The 23,269-nt window shown below is 37.8% G+C and overlaps 1 protein-coding gene across 11 annotated transcripts in view; it reads right to left on the minus strand.

Annotated features, from left to right (window-relative positions):
- Positions 1-21,639, minus strand: part of VEPH1 (ventricular zone expressed PH domain containing 1) — a 246,924-nt gene extending 225,285 nt beyond the window's left edge. For 3 of the 11 annotated variants that reach the window (XM_054681217.2, XM_054681220.2, XM_009446746.5), the window contains exon 1: positions 13,438-13,732. In XM_054681217.2, coding sequence (XP_054537192.1) covers positions 13,438-13,575 — 138 coding nt within the window. In that variant the 5' untranslated portion in view covers positions 13,576-13,732. Of the gene's footprint in view, positions 1-6,345; positions 6,552-7,282; positions 7,389-13,437; positions 13,733-17,620; positions 17,883-21,499 lie in introns of those variants that run through there. The other 8 variants (XM_054681216.2, XM_001152941.6, XM_054681221.2 and 5 more) reach the window with 6 other exon arrangements.
- Between the last annotated feature and the right edge of the window lie 1,630 nt (positions 21,640-23,269).

The following is a 23,269-nucleotide window of genomic DNA, read 5'->3' on the forward strand; positions in this document are numbered from 1 at the left end:
AAAACTAAGTTTTTGACTTTGTCAAAAAACTAAGTTTTTGACTTTGTCAAAAAACTAAGTTTTTGACTTTGTCAAAAAACTAAGTTTTTGACTTTGTCAAAAAACTAAGTTTTTGACTTTGTCAAAAAACTAAGTTTTTGACTTTGTCAAAACATTGCTTAGTTTTGACTTTGTCAAAGATCAGATAGTTGTAGGTGTGCAGCTTTATTTCTAGGTTCTCTATTCTGTTCCATTGGTCTATGTGTCTGTTTTTATACCAGTACCATGCTGTCTTAGTTATTGTAGCCTTATAGTATAGTTTAAGGTCTGGTAATGTGATGCCTCCAGCTTTGTACTTTTTGCTTAGGATTGCTTCAGGTATTTTGACTCTTTTTTGGTTATATATGAATTTTAGAATAGGTTTTCCTAATATTGTGAAAAATGATGTTGGTAGGTTTTTTGTTTGTTTGTTCATTTTAAGACAGAGTCTCACTCTGTCGCCCAGGCTGGAGTGCAGTGATGGGATCCCAACTCACTGTAACCTCTGCCTCCCAGGTTCAAGTGATTCTTATGCCTAAGCCTCCCAAAATAGCTGGAACCACAGGCGTGCACCACCAGGCCCAGTTAATTTTTTGTATTTTTAGTAGAGACAGGGTTTCACCATGTTGGCCAGGCTGGTCTCAAACTGGCCTCAAGTGATCCACCTGCCTTGGCCCCACAAAGTGCTGGAATTACAGGTGTGAGCCACCCACGCCCAGCTGATGTTGATAGTTTGATAGGAATTGTGTTGAATCTATAAATTGCTTTGGGCAGTACGGCTATTTTCATGATACTGATTCTTCCAATCCATGAGCATGGAATATTTTTCCATTTGTTTGTGTCATCTGTGATTTCTTTCAGTAGTGTTTTGTAGCTGTAGTTGTCCTTGTAGAGATTTTTGAGCTCCTTTGTTAGATGCATTCCTAGGTATTTTAGTTTTTTGCAGCTATTGTAAATGGGATTGTGTTCTTGTTTTGGCTCTCATCTTGAATGTTACTAGGTATAGAAATGATACTGCTTGTTGTACATTGAGTTTTGTATCCTAAAATTTTACTGAAGTCGTTTATCAGTTCTAGGACCCTTTTGGTGGTATCTGCAGTGTTTTCTAGGTATAAATTATGTTGTCAGGGGGGAGAGATATTTGGACTTCTTCACAAACATTTTCATGTGTGGTTGATATTTTTATACATTTATTCCACAACTACTTAATAATGTATGGAACAAGGACCACATAGTTATTACCGTTATAGTTATATTCTACATTGGCATCCCTACTAATAATCCTTTATATTTTCATCCTTCTTTCCACTTTTAAAAGCATACACACACACACACACACACACACACAATGTGTATATAATGATACATTATGCCATTTATTTTATCACTTCAAGAATCTCCAAAGCCAAGACGTCACCACCACTAGCAACAAGTGAGCTCAGAACTGACAGTATTGCTGGGATTCCTAGCAGAAGCAAATATAAACCACTTTGAAGGTACAACACTCAACACAGACCACTCAGTACTTACACAAATAAAATCTTACTTATGCTGAACTTAAAAATTTAATATTACAAAACACCCAGGAAAATAAGCCAATATGAGCACATGTAAGCAGATTAAACACAGAGCAGATTAGATATTTAAAAATTTCAGGTAAGAAATTATTGACCTCAAATTATAAAATTATATATTCAAAATCAGTCAATGTATAAAGAATAATTATTTTTATTTTAAAAGACCAAGTCACTTTTTTAAAAACCAGAAATTTTGTTTTTAAAAAAGAAATCTCTAGAAATTAAAACCTCAGTAGATGGATGAAACAGTGGATGGATAGAGCTGAAAAAAAGACTTAATGGATTGGAAGATAGAGCTGAGAATATAATATCTCACATAGAGATGGAAAATATAATAGATCAAGAAATATTGAAGATAAAATAGGACAGAATATGACGGATAGGAGGGCGATGATTTTGTCTGTTCTTTTTTTGTACTATTATGTTCTCAATGCCTAGAATATTGCTAGAAGAGAGTATGTACTCAATACATATTTGTTGGATGCACAACTGAGTGAATAAATATCATTTCTAAAAGGAAAGATTAGATGTGAAAGTTAATATTTGAGAAAAAGTTTAAGAACTTTACAAAATTGAAAAAAGACATAAAACCCTCAAACTCACAAAACACAATAAGGATTGAGTAGGAATATACAAATAAAACCACATCTAGACAAGTAATAGTGAAACCATAGAACACCAAAGGCACAGGGAAAATATTAACTAGAGAGAAAAGTAGATTCGGTATAAAGAAATAGCAATTAAAATGACAGCACATTTCATAACAGCAATAATAGAAACTACTGAGAAATGAAATGGCTGCCAATCTAGAAATGCATATTCAGGTAATTATTCAAAATTAAGGGCAAAAATAAGGACTTTTTTAGAAAAAAAAATTTAGAGAGTTTATCATTAACAGAACTTCACTGAAGGAACTTTCTTTTCCCCAAAGATGGGGTCTTGCTATGTTGCCCAGGCTGGAGTACAGTGGCTACTCAGAGATGCAATTATAGCATGCTGCAGCCTCAAAGTCCTGTCTCAAATGATCCTCTTGCCTCACCATGCTGAGTAACTGGGACTACAGGGACATGCCACTGCACTTGCTGAAGATACTTTTAAAATGTATACTTCAGAAAACAAGAACTTGGATTCAGGAAAACAAACAAAAAAGAAAGTCAATAAAAAAGAAAGGTGAAAAAAGAAACAGGGAAATATTAGGTACTTTAAGCAAGCATTGACTATACATTTTTTTAAAGCCTCTCATTTAAAAAGAATAGTTTCAAGGGTGTTACACAGGTAAATAAAAATGCTGGTTAATAACATGTAAGATGGGCATTAAAGTCTTCCAAGGTACTTCTAGGAATAGGAGGAGGACAGAGTTCCTGAATAACTTTAGACATAGTTACTGTAATTAATCAAATGTAAGATGGCATCAATGAGAAGATCTATGATTAGTTCGTGTGTCATGAAGAAAGAGAAGAGACTGCCAGTTAAATTGTGAGGGGCATCATGCCTCCAAGAGAGTCCTATACAGGATATTAATTGAGCATACTAGACTCTCATTTCCTTGAAATTTCTTTCATCTAGGCTAAGAGAATTGTCCATTTCTCCTGCCCTCAATTGTATTACTTATTATAGTGTAATAGGTGATCTTTTACCAATATCTCAGTAACAAAAACTATATTCTTTTTTAGGTTCCATATAGTGCCCAGTTATTATTTTGCAAGAAAATGTGGAATTGCTGTCATTCCCCCAATGATTGGTTAACTAATATAAAACTTACGTACCATGATGCTATCTCTGCATGCCTTTCTGCATACACAATAAGTTTCTGTTTCAGTGCCACATTATAGTCTAGTAGTTTTGAAAACATTTTAAATGGATATTTAACTCAACATTGGTAGGAACAACAAGGTATCTAATTCAGTTAGAATGGTAACAATATGAAGAACAATATGACAAGTTCCTGCACATGTAGGCCATGACAACTATGTATGACTACGGCCTGGCCAACAGCAATTGGAAGATTGTCATCAATTATAAAACATATATTTATTTCAGAGATTTTAATATGGGAAAATGTCTATCTTAGAATTGATGAAATATCATCAGTATGTTTGCTAAAATGTTAAAGGCAACTATATTAAAATAATAGAAATAGAATACATAATCTTCAACCCACTAGTCCCAAGAGTGGCAGGAAATAAAACGATAAAAACTCAATTAAAAATTTTCAGAAAAAATATAAAAATAAACATGGAAAAGTCAGAAAATACAACACAAATAAAATGAAGAAATACATCCAAATAGATCGCTTATCATAATAAGTATGAGTTGACTAAATTTACCAATTAAAAGACAGATATTTTCTATTTTGATTATTTAAAAAATCTACTTACATAACATTTACAAATTACATTAAAGTCATAATGACATAGAAAGGTAAAAGTAAAAAGACAGACAAAGAAAAAATAGATAATTTCTACTCCAAAGAAAACAGGCAAAACTTATTAGGAATAAAAATGCTCAGTATATACTAATGAAAAGAAAAGTTCTCCAAGAAACAAATAACAATCTTTAACTTGTGCATACATAATAAAAAAGCCCCTAACAAGCTTGACAAAATTACAAAGAGAAATTGGCAAACCCAAAATTATAATGGAAAATGTAAAACGTATCTGTTAGTAACTGACGGTCCAAACAAATGCAAACTTATTGAGGATATACAAAATTTGAACAATATCATTAACAAGAGTTATTTAATCAACATATTTAATATCCAATAATACAGATATTAAGACATCCAATAATTAGAGAATACACATTCCTTTCAAGCACATATTAAACATTTAAAGAGGCAGCATAGGCCAGACGCGGTGGCTTATGCCTGTAATCCCAGCACTTTGAGAGACCGAGGCGGGTGGATGGCGAGGTCAGGAGTTCAAGACAAGCCTGACCAACATGATGAAACCCCGTCTATACTAAAAATACAAAAATTAGTCAGGTGTGGTGGTGGGCACCTGTAATCCCAGCTACCCAGGAGGCTGAGGCAGGAGAATTGCTTGAACCCAGGAGGCGGAGGTTGCAGTTAGCCAAGATTGTACCACTGCACTCGACAGAGCAAGACTCTGACTCAAAAAAAAAAAAAAAAAAAAAAAAAAAGAGGCAGCATAGTTTGGTGGCTAAGAACAGCTTCTGAACTCACATTCTGGGCTTGATTTTTGGTTCTACCAGTTACTAGCTATACAACCTTGGTCAAGTTACATTATTAGCCTTTCTATGCCTGTTTCCTCATCTATAAAATGGGAATATTAGTATACTTATCTCAAAAATTTACTTAAATAAATATATTAATGTGAAAAGCTCTTAGAACAGTTTCTGGCACACAATAAGTGCTACATAAGTATTAGCTATTATAATTTACACAGATTAGCCATAAACTCTGTAACAAAGCAAGTCTCAACTACTTCGAAATAACTGATATCATGCAGTTCACATTCTCTGACTACATGCAGTTAAGATTTAACTTAACAACAAAAAGATTATAAAAATTCTTGGGGAAATTGAAACTAACTTCTAAATTACTTGTGAGTCAGAGGAAGTCACAATAAAACTAAGAAAATATTTAGAATTTACAATAAAAACATATCTCAAAACTTGTAGAATGATACTAAATGTTACTTAGCAAGAAATTTATGGTCTTACATGCTTATATTGGAAAATAAGAAAGTTAAAATAATCAATAACCTAATTATACAATTGAGGAGACTAAAAAAAAGAACAGCAGAATAAAGCTAGATAAAGTACAAAAAGTAAAGTAGTAAAGACTTAAAAAGAAATTAATAAGATTTTGAAATGATCCTATACAGATGATCAATAAATCAAAACTTTAAAAAGTAGAAGACAAAGCTTTGAAAATATTGGTAAGATATCAATGAATACAGAAGCTGCCAAAAAATAATAATTCAAACAATTTGATGCTAATAAACTTGAAAACTCAGATAAAATATAAAATTGCTTAGAAAATATACTTTACCAAAAGTGACTGAAGCAAAATTCCTAATTTTCCTCAAAAACATTGAATCAGTAGTTTAAAAATCTATTAAAAATACACAAATTTATAGTGCCAGAGAGTTTCATAGTGTTCTATGAAATCTTTGAGGATTAGGTCACAATATTACAAAACTCTTGCAGATAACAGAAAATGTGGAAACATTTCTCAACTCATTTTATGAAACTACTGTGTATAACTTGATATCGAAGTTAGGTAAAGACAGTGGAAAAAGGACAATTAAAGACCAATCTCATATATAAGCATAGTTCTAAAACTACTTTAAAAATAGCAAATCAAATTTTAAAATGCATTAAAATAAACAACAAATTTTATTTTGCTCCAGGAATACAATAATGGTTCTATATTTGAAAAATCTATTACTGTAATTCACCACATTAACAGATTAAAGGGGAAAATAGGATTATCTCAAGAGGATAGAAAAATCAGTTGATAAAATTAAACAATTCTTAGAAAAACAGGAATAAATGGGAACCTCCTTAATCTGATAAAGAGCATTAACCAAAAGCCTGGAGCAAACATTATGCTTACACTGAAAAGTCAGAAAATTCTCTTTAAATAAAAAGAGAGAAGGATAACTCATTCTAGTCAATCTAGTTCTGGAGAGCTAGTCAGGATGTGAGACAAAGAAATCAAATAATAGAATAAGGATTGGAAAGGAAGAAATAAAACTATAATTATTTTAAAGTGATGACTTACACATAAAAAATAATCAAGGAATGTGCTTCTTCCATTTAAAACATATTTTTTCTTGATTCTCTCCTCTCTCCCCATCCCATTCTTTCTAAATACCAGCCCATTTCTCTGATCTTTATGGGAAAATGCCCAGGGTTGTCATTGCTTATTTTCTTCAATTCTCTTCCCACCATCTCAAACTAACTCCAATCTGGCTTTCAGTCTGACCCATCCAGTGACAACTGCTCTTGTCCAGTCATAATGACCTTCATGTGTCTGAACCTCAGTCAATTCTCAGTCTTGACCAATCAGTGACAAATCTCATTTGACCAATCAGTGGCATTTGACATCACTCTTTCCTTGCAACAGTTTATTCACCTGGCATTCAGAACACCATGATTTTCTGACTTTCTTTTTTTCTTTTTCTTTTTTTTTACTGGATATTTCTTCTCAGTTTATTTTCCTAGTCCTTCATCATCTCCTTAACTTCTGAGTACTGGACTCAGTCTTTGGACTTTTTACTTTCTGTCTGCACTCACTCCCTTGGTGATCTCGCTCAGTCTCAAGGCTGACAAGTTCCAAAATTATAATGGCCAGCCCAGACTTCTCTCCTGCTCCAGACTCATACATACAATACTTGCACATCTCCACTCAGAATTCTGACAGCTCAGACTTTACACATGTAAAGTGGAACTTGTGATTCTTCCTACACTCCCTTCCCCTCACCCTCCCTTTCCAAATTCCTTCCTTCCTTGGTCTTCTTCATCTTAATTATTGACAATTTTATCATCCTAGTTTTTCAGGCCAAAAATCTTAAGTTCGTTCTCTCTCTCTCTCTCTCTCTCTCTCTCTTTCTCTCTCCCCCTTCCCCCCACCTCCCCCTCTTCATCACATGCACATACTTCAGCAAATCCTGTTGGTCCTATCTTCAAAATACAACCAGGATCATCTGAACACTTACCACCACCACTGCTCCATGATGGTCAGAACCTCTGCTGCTTCTTATCTGAATTATTTCAGTAGCCACTCAACTGGCCTTTCTGATTTCACTCTTGCCTTTCCACAGACTGTTCCCAAAACAGGAATAGAAAAATTAGACCATGTTACTTCTGCTCAGAACTCTCCAGTGGCTGCCCAAGACTCCAACAATCCAGCCTCCACTTCTCTCCTAACCTCATCTCCCTTTCCCCATTGTTCCCTTCACTACAGCCACACCGACCTCAGAAACTCCAGCCTACAACCTCAGGACTTTTGTACTTAATGGTCCTTCTGCCTGAAATGATTTTCTCCAGCACAGCCACACTGACCTCAGAAACTCCAGTCTACAGCCTTAGGACCTTTGTACTTAATAGTTCCTCTGCCTGAAATGATTTCCTCCAGGTACCCAAAAGTATTGCTCTCTCATCTCCTTCAAGTTTTGCTTAAATGTCAGCTTTTGTCTCAGTATGGACTACCTTGTGCACCCTATTTGAAATTTCAAGCCTCCGATATCCTGTCACTGCCCTCTGCGTTAATTTTCTACATAGCACTTACTTATAATCTTCTAATACGCTACATATCTTCCTTATTTATTTGTTTATTTTCTGTCTTACCCAATTAAATGGATGATGTCAGAGGGCTTTTTTTTTTGTCTTTTTTGATTACCTTTCTATCCTAGCATCCAGTACAGTGTCTGAAACATAGTAGACAACTAATAAATATTTGTTGAATAAACTGGAAAATGTATATAGACAAATTATTAGGATTAGTAAGAGAGTTGAGTGAGTTTGCTGAACATAAGATCACCATACAAGAATCATTTATGTTATAATCAACTGAAAATAGAATTGGAAAATATAATTTAAAAAAAGAATATTATTATATTCTCAGAAAAAATATAAAACACTTATACATTTAACAAAAGATGTATAATATTAACATTCTTAGGAAAAATATCATAAAACCTCTTTGAGCAACATTTAAAAACATATAAATAAAGGGATAGAAATGCAATGTCTATAGATATAAAGACAGTAGTACATAATGATGTTAATTTTCTTCAAATTAATCTATAGTTATAATAACACCCAGTTAAGATACTGATAGAATTATTCAGAAAACAGGAGAAGCTTAATATAAAATTATTAAAGAACAGAAAAAAACTAAGCAATGTTAAAGAAGGGTGGGAATACTGTCCTATCAGATATCAAGACTTATTACAAGGTAAGAGATAAGCTGTGTATCAGAGTGAGATATGCAACCTGCATAGGTGACAAAGGACTAATACAAGAATATACAAAATAGTCCAAGTTAATAAAAATAAGATTTTAAGACTACAAAAGAAAAAAGAAAAAAAAACATAAACAGATACTTCAATGGAAGTAAAGTGGTAGGCACTTCCTTCAGAGGAAAACAAATGGCATATAGCAAATAAGCATATGAAAAAATGGTCAACCTTGGTAATAATGAGAGGAGTGTATATTTAAACAATTACATGCTGCTTCACTTAGATTAAAAAACAACTTTTAAAATCTGATAAAAGCAAGCACTGGTGAGGATATAAAGCAACTGGAACTTTCGTACACTGATGTTGGGTGTGTAAACTGGCACATCCCTGTTGGAAAACAATTTGTTGGTATATCACAAAGTTGCAAATACACAAAACCCTAAAACCTGTTGTTTCACTTTTAATTGTGTACTTTAGAAATACTTGGCAATTACAAGTATTTAGAACTTTAGAAATAATTGGCCAAAATTGCCAATTACAACAATGTTTACTGTAGCACTGTTTAAATAATAAATATAAACCAAAAAAAGAATGAATACATTGTAGCACATTCACATAAGGGAATACTCTGCCTCAGCAAAAATAAATGAGTTGAAACTACCTGTACCAATATAGACAAATCTCAAAAACGTAATTTGAGCCCTATGACAACATTTATATAAAGTTTAAAAATACAAAATACTATGCTGTAATTCACTTTGGAACCATGGACGTGTAGCAAAAACAAAAACAAAAAGCAACCATGCATAGCTAAATACCACAAGGAGGATATTGGTTACCTTGGGAGGCATGAGGGAGGAGAATTGGATTAAAAAGAGACATGCAGGGATTTTCAATTGTACCTAACATGTTAAAGTGGGTGATTCTGTGTGCCTGGTGTGTTTCATTGTTAAAAGAAAAATAAAGAGAACTGGAAGGCAGGTGGATCGGTTGGGCATGAGGTGAACACCAATGAAAAGGTGGGAGAAGTGGATGAGTGGATGAGACAATCTCTCTTGGAGTAGCCTGGGAGGAAAGCCAAGTTAGTACAAGTGATTATCAGGTAAAACTGGTCTAGAAAGGACTCGAAATGAAAAGACAAAACTTAAAGGTATGTTTGGGAACTTGGAGAGGATACTGAGTTGAGTAGTCACATTTTCAAAGTGAAACAAGGGCAAAACATTTCATAGTAGTATTTTGTAGTAACTGGTAGCAAAAGAGGACATGGACTGGACAGTAAAATCTAGTAAAGTTTAATTATTTTTGTGAGTGGCTTTGGGGGAAGGATTGGAGGCTTGTTTGCCACATTTTTGGATTCCACAAAGCTGAAACTGCTAAGTAATATATTTGACAGAATCATGATGTTTAAAAGACATATTCTGGAATGAGGGCTTAAAGACAATAATTTTTTTTTGCAATGTTGAAAATGTGGCAGAATACACTTTAAAAAATTTAAACTCATCTAATTACAAGTCTTGATTCAACCTGAATGCCTTAGCACATCACAAGATAAATGTGGACAACTGATTTTTTAAAAACATAGAATATTTGACTAGTATTAGTAGTTGTTCTAAGCAATTGGTCTGAGTATTGGGCAATGATAAATTACAATAATAAATTAGGACTATTCCAAAGGAGGGTAAGCAGAATGATAAGAGTGTAGGCCATACCTGGGAGCTTCAATGAAGCCTTCTCTAACAATGCAGAAACAAGATTGTCCCTTGAGGATTAAACCAATAAAGTCCACTCGTATGAGTGGGATTAGCCAGTACAGGCCTAAACCAAGACATTATCTTTTGATGGGTGACTTTGCAAGTGAGTTAGATGTAATCTCAGGGAGGAAGGGCTGGAATGTGATTGTCATGGAGGAGGAAGAAACCTAATCAATAAAAGTATTTCTTATCCAAAGAAAGACTGAGTAAACAGACTTGAGAACAGCATGAAACACACAAGAATTCTGATCCGTACGAGTTATAATTTTCATTGTAAATCAGTACATCGTGTTCTAATCTAATTTATATTTCCAAGTCTTGTATTTGGATAGCATGATTTGGATAGCATTTCTCAGGTACCAACAAAATTGAGTTTTCCAGATCTGACAGTTGATGGCTACAACATGAGGTGCTGTAACCTTTCCCAGACACAGGCTCCTTCTTTGTCATGGAAAAACCCAAGGTCACTAAGATGTTTAGCTGGGATGAGACAAGCCAGAGGTGAAGCCTGGTGCTTATCTTCAAAAGGTTTAAAGTTTTTCTTGTAGAAACAGAGGGTAGACTCTTTTGATTGTTGGGGGCAGAGAACAGAACAGAGACAACAGGTAGAAAGTACAAAGTAAGATTTCATCTGGCTAAGCAGAGGAACATGTTAACAATTTGAACTCCCAACAATGAAAATGCTCTCTCTTTGTCAGGGTTCTTTGGTCATAAGCAACAGAAAAAGTCTGAATAAGTACAGCAAATAATAATAATAATAGCTATAAGAAGAAGATAAGAGGTGGCCCACATATTTGAAGGAGAAAGTGAAGTACCAGGCCTTAAAAGGAGCAGTGATCAAGGCAGCTACAATGATAGAGGGGGAGGAAGTAAACTACTGTTTCTTTGGGGCACCGTCCTCATGATAAATCACCCCCTGCTGATATCTTTCCTAAAACTACTGGGGAAAAACTTCTGATTTTCAAGCTTGGGCCAGGTGTCCACCTCTTCTCTCCCCCACCACTGATAGGGAAGGGTAGTGGGCACTCATGAGTATGGAACCTTGATGGAGACGCCATCAAGGCTTCATGCAATGGAAAGGGACAATTTACCAAAGGGAAATTGAGAAGCAGGTAAAAATATTAGAAACCCACCATATTCGCATCACTGCAAGTACAGGAGAAGCCACCTATTTTTCAGCAATCTTCTGTGCTGGAAGTTGGAAAAGGCAATTTAGAAGATCCCTTCCTGTTCTACGTTTCTGAAGAGAAATTGAGAAGTGGAATTGATTACTGAGATCCAAGGTCATTAGGAGAGGCCTAGAGAGGAATAGCTGGGGCTGGATCTGAGGGAAGGATGGGACGCAGCTAACAGGGAAGTAAGCCATAGAGCAGGCATGGTGGTTCCATGTGCTAATCAGAAAAGGAAGATAAGGAGCTGCTGGCATTGGTAACCTCAAACTTGATATATGTAAATTACAAGCTACCATTCTTCTTCTGTTCCATGAGAGGGTTACAGATAGAGAAATGGAAGAAGTAAGATGTGGTAAAAGTTAGTAGATGAAGAAGACACACGAACTCCTGGCTCTCCAGAACTCCTGGTAGAGTGAGATGCTATTTGGACAGCTGAAGGAATGGACGATGATCCTAATGGCAAGGGACCTGCCAGCCTTAATGGTTAACCAGTGGAGCTATATAATAGAACTGAGTCACCAGTCCTAAAATTCTGAATTTGATGTCTGTGAAACAAAGCAATTAATGATGCAAACAAAATAAATAACTGGCCACTAGTGACCTCTAGTGGAAGTAGGCTTTAGGGAACTTATGTGATCTTTGATTTCTGTTTTGTTTTGTTTTCCTAGTAAGAAGATGAAAACCGGTGTAATTTTCAGCCAACTGATTTGCAGAGGAGTGTGAAAGAAGGGGCTTCTGAAAACAGGACAAAAATCTTACCCAGAAAATGAAAATGTACCAGGAACATGTTGTGCTTTGCGTCAAACTAAGTTGATTAATGTTCTGGAAAAGATGTGGATGAGTAATTGCCATCAAAGACATTACCTGAGAAAAGAAGAGTTTTTTGAGCAGTGACTTCATTGGTCACTGGGGGGAGTTCAGCATGTTAATGGCAACCAGCAAGAGAAAATAGGCTTGAAGAGGAGGCTGCATGGGTTGCCAGTATACCTTTTAAATATATCTTCTTTGTAACACAGAAGAGCGCTGTTGTTTCTGAAATATGCACACATTTGCCAATTCAGTATTGTATGGCTTGAGTCCCACCACTTTCATCTTTCCAATGAGTGTCTGTGCCAAGTGTTGGCTAACACTGCTGAGCTGGGAGGATGTGGGTGGATGCCTGGTGGCCCTAGGCCTTTGAAGTGGGACCAGTCTCATGGAGGGTCCAAGTACAATCAAGAAGGTCAACATGAAACCACACTGGGCACTCCACATCCATCCCCTTTGGGAAGTGCTTTCAGAATATATAATCTTGACATTGAAGAGAAGCGAAGGAATGCAAGTATTGATGGGAGGTTTTACATCTGTCTGATCACACTGGGGACTAATAATGGGTGGGTGGAATTAAATGGCGGGTCCAGGGAGTAGGGGTGCAGGTGGGTAGAAAAAGAAGCAAGGGAAAGATAAAAAATAGAGACAATACAGAAGTAAACAGAATCAGCGTTATCAAGCCCTGGGCAACTGTCACTTCTGGCAGCAAAGCGATCGTTGTCCTTGTCTCGTATTACCTGCGTGGCAGGAGGTGTCATCCTGCCTTCTTTCATTATTCAGCCTCCCACACACACCCTGCTCTTGTTTACTGATGCTGTTGTGCTGCTCTGCAGGTCTGCTTTTCCCTGGATTGGCTCCCTCTCCTCTCAGTGTCATTTCAAGGATATAAAAATAGCCCCTAAATAATATTTTTGTGAGAATTCCACGCTGGTCTGCAATTTTCAGAATTCTGGTCTTTGTGAGTGGGCAAAAGATGATCTAACCGCCACCTACTAAGCCATGACTTCCCTACTGATATTTCTTAGATGCCAACAAAACCACAGAGCAGATTAAGAGAGACCAATGTTAGTGGTATTTCCTCTTTCCCCTGCAAAGATCTTTCTGCCAGGATATATACAAATCTCTAGCTCTAGGACAGGCCATTTCAGAGATGTAGTCTATAAACCAGTTTACTTACTGAAGATGAGCTAATTATCTTAATTTGCTCCAAAGCTTCTGTCAGGCTGTCTTCAATCTCAGAGTCATCTAAGGAGAAGAGGTCCCCAGCTCGTGAAAGATCTTTTTGTCCCAAAACCAGTCTGAACAGTTGATGCATGGTGAGGATGAGTTTGATCAGTTGACTTTCTACAGACCCAGAGTCATGTGTTCCAGTTATCAGAGGTCAGTAAGACAAAAACATGTAGAAGGAGGTATACTTCTTATTCCATGAAAGGTCATTTTTCTCCAGACTTTGAGGTCTTCATTGACACTCTCTGCAAGGGAAACAAATGACACAATGTAGCCACTGGCAGAATGGCATAAGCTCAGAATGTGAACTCAGTGTCCAGCGGAGAGAGAGAGAAAAAAGAAACTTGGAAACATGTGCCTAGACTAATAGATCCTGGCTTAATGATCTTTAAATGAACTCTTTCCTTGTTTTTGTCTCAAAAAGTCTTGTCAAAAATTACTAGGTTTCTCCAGAATTTAATTTGAACTTTAAAAGTCAACATGAGCCCTACACTTTTCTGCTTTCTACATCCTTCTCTTCTCTCCATGTCACAAGGAAAAACAACAATCATGCTTAACACTTGCCAGATTTTCCTCAAAAAGATTCTCATGGGAATCAAACAGAAAGGGAGAACAAAAGGAAAAGAGGGAGCATAGGAAACATCTCCTAGACCCACTTCCTTGAACCCTTTCTTCCAGAACCTGGACACAGAAACCAGTGCTTACCTCTTGGTTGGGCTGCCTTGCTACGCTAGCAGTAGAAGTTCCCTGCTCTGTCAGTCAAGAAGGTGACCTCAGTACTTACCCTACTCCTACGTACTCTATAATCAAGTAGCAATGAAATAAAGATGCTGCTTAGGAGAATGGCGTTAGATAAATCTCTACTGAACATGAAGATGAACTTTAACACTGAAATGAACATGATAGCCTTGCCATGTGGGCTAAAGAGGAGGGCTTTGGGATCAGGCAAATCTCCCTCTATTCCAGTTGAAGTAATAAAGTCCCACTATATTTCTCACCCAATTAACAGTCTACAGAGAGGAGGGCAATGGCACAAATTAGACATCTGATTATTCTCATCAGCTCCCTTCTGGGCCTAATAAAATCACAGACCATTTGCACTGGCAGAGACCTTAGTAATCATTTAATGTCCAGTGAGGTTTAATGACTTCCCCAAGGCCCCATAATAGCTGTGGCAAGGATAGTCTACTGATTTCAGTCCAGTGCGCTTCCCTCACAGTTTACAGTAGAGTGGAATCACCTCATACATGTGGGTAGCTTACAAATGCAGCCACATGCTTAGTGAGAGCCAAGAGTGAGTTATTTAATACAAGTAATAGGCATTTCTACCTAGCATTTTACTCTGAATGGTTTGCCAGAAAGTGTGAAAAGGGAGAGGAGAATCTATTGTTTCCTTGGGTAGTCTCAGACCTCTCCTCTGAGCTATTGTTGTGAGAGCACCTCTTTGTGTTGAGTGCAAGTTTAAAGACACATACTCTTCAAACACCATGGCCTCAAAATACAAGCCAAAGCTTTCAGTAGACACTCAACTAAATAAGCTATCTGTAGTATTGTAAGTGGTACAATTCATGAGTCATAGGGATTTTAAGGAAAATACTCTCTATATGCAATTTTTGTACTATCTACCAGCTTTTGAAAAATGAAGCCTAACACATGCCTTTATCTATGTACCAGGCATAAACACTTTGTAAATATTAATTCATCTAATCCTCATAACTATATGAAGATATGTCATCCCCACTTTGTAGGTGAGCAACCTGAGGTAGTTAAATAACTGCTAAAGCCATGCAGCTACAAAACTGGAGAGCTGGAATTTGAACCCAGAGACTCCGGTAGTGCTAGACTCCAAGTTCATAACCATTATGAAATATTGACTCCATGTAAAATGTGAGGCTACTGTTAGGAGTAAAGGTCCTCAGAGCACTATTAATATTAATGATGGTGTGAGCAGGGTTATCAAGCAAGAAAATGAATTCCTCTCCCCTTCTACACTGCTCCTGGATCCTTGCCCATTCTATGCCCTGGGATTTAGAGCAACCAGAGAGCAAGAAAGTCACAGGAGAAGACGCTTGGAGGAAGAGCAAAGGAGAGTGGTAAGCTTTCAGAGGGAGGTGGAGCACAGTGAGGTACTGCAAAGTAGTTCACACCCTGGGAAATGTGGGAGGGTGAATCACAATATCTCTAAGGAAAATCAGCACAGTGTTTTCCTACATTTTTCTCTTAACACATTTTCCTCCCAGGCTCAGATATTTACAGTGACAAGAGTCTCAATAAAATAATATTCAGGAAAATTGGATGGAAATGACTTCACCTGACCTGTCAGCTTGTTGGACATGTGGCACTCCATGAAGTACATTCAGCTGCCCCAGTCATAGATGCTCAGGAGCTCCAAGAAGGAGCAGTAATACATGCTGGTACAGAGGAGCACCCCCAGGCTTTTCCTGGGCTCTTTCTGCACACTCCACATTTACATGACACCTGGTGTGGAGTCCCACATTCATGCTGCCAACTTCAGCTCTTCCTCTTGAGGGCCCATCACATGCAAAACATTGCTTTGGGCCCTAAACAGAAACATCAAGTTGTTTAACACACAGCCATACAGGAAAGCTTTCACAAACATAGGGGTGGAGTGGGGAGAGGTGAGACTTACACATTATTTTTCAAAGGGCTCTTTTGCACATTTTCAACTGTGATCTTCAAAACACCTTCTACAATATGGGAGTGACCAAGAGAAAAATCTCCTGGATACTACAAAAAGAAGTTTGGGGAAGTACAAGGGAGAGAGAAGTCACTTCCAGGGGAAGATGATAATGAATAGCTTTATGGAGGAAATGGTATTTGAGAAGCACCTTTAGGATAGCTAAGATTTTTACAGGTTTTATTCAATGCACTTGTGCTGAGTTCATACTAAGTCATCTGCTCATCTAGGAACCAACGGTCATGTCCCAGCTCAGCTACTCAGCGATTATGGGACCTTTAGTTCATGTTTTTTTCCTTTCTTGAGCCTTGGTTTTCTTATTTGCAAAATGGGGCTAACACACACCTCGTCTATTTCATCAGGGTGTTTTGAGGGTCACAGGTGATAAAGTGTAAAGGAGCCCTTTATAAAATAATGGCACAACTGACATTTGGTGGGTGTTTGCCATGTGTCAGGTACTTATCTCAGTGCTTCTCACATACTTAGCCACTTAATTCTTATGACAATTCCATGCAATCAAAAACTGATGTTTAGAGAGGAAAGTAACCACCAGCAGAGGCACTTGAAGAGTAAGTTGCCGAGTCAGGATTGAAGGCAGCTGGTCTCCCAGGATAGTTGTATTCATGACTGTGTGAGATAATTATTATTGAGCTGCCTCCCTTCCCATCAGCTCCCATTCAATGAGTACCTCCACATGCTGCACATCCCTTCCTAAATAAGGACTGGCAAGGCACATTATTTATTTTTCAGCAGCTCTCATTAATATTTTGCTCAGGTGTCTGGCTTCTCCTGCTGGTCTTTTTGCAATAGCAGGGAAGGTCAGAGCCAGATCAAATTCTACCTCATGTTCTGAGAAACTCCCTACCCTTATGAATGTCATAGTCCTGTGGCCTGTGTGCACGTGTACATATACATGTATCATGTACACACAAGCATACCATATACGCACATGCACATATGTGCACATACTCAAAATACTTTCTACACATCAACCTTTTTGCTAGACACTAGATGCTTTCTTCTTTTAGTTCTCCCTTCAACTCTACAGGTAGATATTACCACCTAAGAGGAAACAGGACCAGTGAGGTTAAGTATCATGCCCAAGGTTACACACAGAGCCAATATTCACATTCAGGTAGGCCAGACTCCAAAATCTCATACTTTTTGTATGATTTTTAAAAGCTGGCTTATAAAATTCTTACAGCCTTTAATTTGCTTCCTTCATAATTTCCTTCCCTAATCTTTAAGGGGTTCTAATCTGAGGCCCACCTTCTCATTATTTAGTTGGTTTTTTTTTTTTTTTTTTTTTTGGCAGGTATTTGCTGGCGAATCAGCTTTCTGTAGGGAGAAACAGAAACCACAAAAACAGAAATGACGGCGCAAAACGTGGCACATTTCAGGGAGTCACCGCTGTCCCGCGCAAACTCGACTTTACCTGCGTGCTACTCCTCAAAGGCGCCCTTGCAGTTACTCAGCTGCATGGTTTGAGACTGGGCGGGAGATTCAGGCAGGCTCCGAGGGCACAGCGAGTGGAATCCGCTCAGCTCAGTGAACCTGAAGTTGTTCATTGCGGAGCCGGTGCCGGGTGGAAGAATTCAAGGAATGCAGCCTGATGCCACCGGCAGCCCCAGAGACCGGTCAGGTGACAGGCTGCACCTCACCCAGCGGAGTTACCTCCCAGTGCAACGCTCTGTTTCCTGAGGTGAAACACAAAGCCTGCTCCAGTAAAGGAGAGTTGTTTTTAACAGAGAAAACAGAACTCCCTGTGTTCGTGAAAATCTATACTTTCCCAGGGAAGAATGGGGGGCGGGGGCGAGCCACGCAGGAAACAAATTTCAACAGGAACTCAAGCAGGTGAACGGAATGGCTGTAGGGAGCCACCTCTCAGAGCTCCAGGGGAGGAGAAGAGAACTGCAGCTTCATTAACACTTCCCTCTCCCTGAGATCTCACAAACGTTTTGGAAACACTGAGTGTTCGTCCAGGAAGAGTCACCTCCTAAAGAAAGTATCCCTTTACTCTGCCTCTAGAGTAAAATTGTTGAAAGTTGAAGTATGCGGGAAGTTGCTAATAAACAGAACAAACTTCACAACATACGTACTCTCTTTTTTTCGTTATTTGCTGGGAAGCTTTTCATAGAAATCCACGTGGACCAGAAATATTGGATTTGTACTTTTAAATATTGCAGCACCACTCAGGCAAAAGGTTTATCCTGCTTAATCTACTGACACTCCGATGGAGAAAAGGGCACTGGAACCTTCCTTTATTCTTTAAACAGTTAACAGTGCACTTTAAAAAGCAAGGTTTTTAAGACTGCATTCTTCTCGACCCCTAAGTCGTCTGTTCCTGTGGTAGATCTATAGCTATCAAATCATCTCACTTCTGGCAATGAGTACAGGCAGCTATCCTGCAGATAATCTCATCTTTGTGCTCACTAGGGTTTGTCTACTCAAAGGGTGTGGTCAGGGTGGCCACAGTTAAACCAGGTCATATGTTCCAGGAGAACGACCTCGTAAATCTGCCTAGACAGTTGGTGATCAATCATATTTTTATGCCATCCACATTTGGAGAACTATCCCCTTGAAGGATTCCTTTATAAAAATCAAGAATCCAGTCATTCATGAGTAGCTGTATTTTTTCATAAGTAGTTTTTCTAATTTACAATATACTAATGAAGTTTCGTCTTTTAATGGAATAGATGATATTGCTTTAGCCTTCCCTTTTAATCCTCTATTCATTATTACTGATTTTTAATCCCTAGATTTTTATCCAGTTTTATTTTTTTAAAGGGTGTAGAGTCCTGAATTGGACACTCTATGGAACTCCAGTAAGAAGAGCAGAGTGATAAGAGTATGAGAATCTAGACTCAACTGGGTTCCAAGCTCAGCTATGCCATTACCTGCAGCGTAAATGTGGGCAGGTTAATTAGACTCCCTGAGCCTGGAATTCCTCCTTTGCTCCTGAGGATTGTGATATGGGTTGTTGGGAGGTTTAAGGAGATGATATAAAACATTTAACACAGAGCCTGGCATATGGCAACCACAGAAAAAGTGCCAGCAATCATATCCTTAAGAGTACTATTATTCCTATAGATGGTCCACCAGTTAACACATCCCCATGCCATACCTTTTAAAAATTAATCCATGACTGTACTGTTCACTAAATTGGGTTCACAGAGCTAAAGATGTTTAGGTTGTTTCCATTTGAGCCATATTTATATCTTTGTTGTCCTTTCCCTATCTTAGTCATCCTGTCCTTACCTCTGGGTTGTTCACTTTTCATCTGTAAACTTCATTCTCTTGAATGGGTCCCTGTTGATTTTTTGGCAACCTTATCTTGTTTCCTGGAGAGATAGTTTTACGGTGATCCTACCCACACCAAGGTTGAACAATAACAGTGAATGTTTTTACAGAGCAGAAATGGGCTAGAATACAATGTATCTCAAACTTTTTGTGGCTGGGTAATCCAAACACCTGAGTTTTCCATGGAAGTGTAGCACTCCTTCCCGTGTTTATTAGTGAGAAAGGAGTGGCCCTCCAGGGCTCCAGCTACTTTCTTTACTACTTTTCAAGGTGACCTACACTCAATGCCCACTAATAAAACATTAGTGGCTTACTCTATTATGCATCTGTAGATTCTGCTAAATGAAAATATACATGAACCGGAGGACTTAATCGCCACACTATTGGGATACTGCCTATAGAATAATTGAAACTCTTGGGGGAGATTTCAATCACCATAATTAACTTAAGAAACCAACTTATTCTGAAGAATTCAGCCTCTAGCTTGCAACTTAGGTTAGGGTATACCCTGGCTTCCTCACTTCAGAAAATTCTAGAATGGCAATATTTATTTACATTACGCTTTAGACTACATTACTCTGCATCAAAACATTTTCATTTTATTCACCTGTATTAAAAATGCCCATTAACAAACTTAGACCCATTTGGGCTCTAGAAACTTTCAATAAAGTTCTCAGATTTTTCCCTTGAAAGAAAGGATTACAGATTCTTTTGAAGGAGCATCTTTTTCACACAGCGTGAAAGGACTACAGGCGTTCCCATGGGAATTGGCTGCATACATTTCAGCCCTTCCCACAAGATGTCTATTGTTCCCTGGATGTCTCTGGGCTTCCTTGGCTGTGGCGTGCTGCTACACTTCACTTCTACCGAAAGCCTCTGAGTCTGGCTTATTCTAAGCAATGCTAAAGGCTTCAGCCCTGTCTTTTTGCTAGAGTACATACGATCTAAGTTTGTAGCAGGCTTATTTCATAAGTACATGAAAAAAATAGATTTGGTGACCTATTTAGTCAAGAGCCCAAAAAACTACTTAATTTTGATTACCTATTTCAACTTATTAAAACACAAATAGGAAACATTTCCTTCAAAAAGGATGAGAAACACTTATCTTCAAGTCTAATAAACTTTCCAAAATCAAGGCTTTTGTGACTTGTCATAATTTTATAGTGTATTCATTTTCACCTGTAAATGTTGACTTTGTTGGTCATTTTTCTCTGGAATAATACAAATCTTGCTGAAAAATCCTAATTCAAATTCGTGGGTTTGTTCTTCCAGAAAATGTACCAAAACTCTCAAACTACATGGAAAACTCAATGTTAAATGTATCTTCATTTACATTTAAGTTTCATGTACCAAATATCTATGTGACCAACTCAAATATTTCTCTAAATATTTTTTCTGCTTTTTAAATCAAAAATATATAAATGTCATTTAATCCAATGGTTGATTACTACAACAATTTAAGTGTGTATCTGAAAGAGTAAAAAAGTGGTTAGATTTAATTATGATTTGTAAGATATCTGAAACACCAAAGGAAAAAACGGCAGCAGCAACAAACAGTAATGGTGACCCTGTTCAACCCACTGACTGTAATGATGCTATAATATTTAATTTTCTTTGAAAATCCATAGGCAGAGCCAGTTTTTTTGCTGGTTGCAAAATGTTGATTGAGGTAAACAAAAGTATAAAATAGAAATGAGACTAGATTATTACGGAGTAAAACAAAAATGCACATGATATGAATCTAGAAGCACAGCTTTCTGCTCCTGAGGCCTAGAGACATGTTTTAATAACCCACAGAGAAGTGGCATTTTTACTCTAATAACCGAAATGCCTGCATACATGGCTAGACACACAGCTCCCAAATGTGCTTTATCTGCATAATCAGCCAGCCCCTGGAAGTTTCTCAGCTCCATTCTCCTATCCCCCACTCTTTGCTTCTTTGCAGCCTCTGACATTTACTTTAATTAGCTTTTGTTTTTGCTGAACAAAAGGTCATGAAAGAAGATAGCCATACCTCGTTGCACAGGAATCTCTGGTCATAGAAAATAGAAGGCAAAATCCTTGATCTTTAGAGCACTGCAGCTGGGACCCATGACCATGCTCAGAGGCAGCCTTGCAGCTGCTGCCCAGTCCTGTGGGCTGCAGCCGCGTCTCTCTGAGCTGCCTGTCAAGCCAGTGGTACATTTCATTCCCTCCCCATTGACTCACCGTGCGGAATCAGGCAAATGAGTAACTTTTCTTCTCTCTCCCAAACTTCTGCTTAGACCTAACAATTGGCACAAAGCTTCACTTATTTCTACACTAGATTTACAGATTTCTCTGAGCAGATCTGTAGTTTGAAAGAATTAGATTTGCCTAACAACCAGTAATTTAGGTTCTGTTAATGAATAACTCACTTTAAGAAATCAAGGAAGTTTTAGGTTAATATCAGATATGGGGCCTTTTAGCAGGCATCAGGAAAAAGGCTTGGGGAGGGAATGGAGGAAGGGAAGCACTGGAATGAAATGGTATTTAAGCCAAATATGATAGAAGAAAAATACCACAAGAGAAGCAAAATAGCTAGGGTAAAGGAGCAAAAGTCTAGTCTAATTATACTATTGGTATTGCTTACGAAACACACAACAATTTAATGAAACTTCCCTGGTAGCACTAGAGATTTTTCTGAACCCTCACGGTTCCTTCTTGCATCCACTCAAATTTCTAACTCCTTCCTTTTACCATCCAAATATAGAACTCGTCTTTTCAAACCTAATTCATTGGGGATCCCTCACAAGCACTCCCACATCACCTCATCTCTCTCTCTCTTTTAAGGAGAATGCACTTTAAAACCTCTAATGCATAAATTAATTGGTGGTGCCCAGTGGATTATTATATCTAGAGGCTCTTCTCTCCCTTTAAGTGTATGGCATGGGCTTTCTTCCCTTATTGATCTGAGGTTTTGCCTTCACATAAAGTGATAAAACATTTCTGAGTCTCTCCCGACCGGAACTTTCAGTCAAACCATGTGAGGGTAACAGGGAGGGTGGGAGCGGGGGCTGCAGTGGGGAAAGTCAGGTGTAAGATGTACAAGTGGAAATAAAAATATTTCCATTCAGTGGCAATCATGCTGCATGTAAAAAAATTACTAGTCCAATTAAAAGGACTACTCATGGGGTGAAGATTACTTTCTCTTGTGTTTGACACTCAACATTCACTTACTCTACTTTTAGTCAAAACTGCACCCAAATTTCCCTTGGGAAACCATGTCCTTTGGGTACAGCTGATGCCCATAAACAGGATGGGCCTTAATTGGTCTTACCCAAATTAGAGTAATTGCATTCCTGTGATCATAGTGACTAATGCAGGGCAGGTGTGTGACCCCTTCTAGGCCAATGAGAGGACAATGATGAAAGCTCAGCTTTGGGAGTAAAAAGTCTAAGCTGCTGGGCTTGATGATAAGAAGGTGTAAGGTCTGGCTGCTATTGCCCTCTTGCCACCAAGAAAACTGTTGACTTTATTTGGGCCCCTTAAACCACCTGCCCCTAATGCTAGCAAGACCTACCCTTCAGTGTACACTAATAAATTCCTTAATAGCTTAAGTGATTTTAGATTGGGTTTTCTGCCATTTACCATTAAAAAATTTCCACCTGACAGAATCAGCCTAACCTAGTTTTGTGGGAAGGCTCTCCTGGGTGCAGCTCATTGAAAATTAAGTGGACTAAGAGACTCAACAGGAACTATCTATGACAAATGGGCTCCTTCAGTGACAACCACAGGCTTCCTCTGACAACTAGTAGATGCAAGA

Source organism: Pan troglodytes, chromosome 2, assembly GCF_028858775.2.
Source record: "Pan troglodytes isolate AG18354 chromosome 2, NHGRI_mPanTro3-v2.0_pri, whole genome shotgun sequence".
In the NCBI taxonomy this organism is placed as follows: domain Eukaryota; kingdom Metazoa; phylum Chordata; class Mammalia; order Primates; family Hominidae; genus Pan; species Pan troglodytes.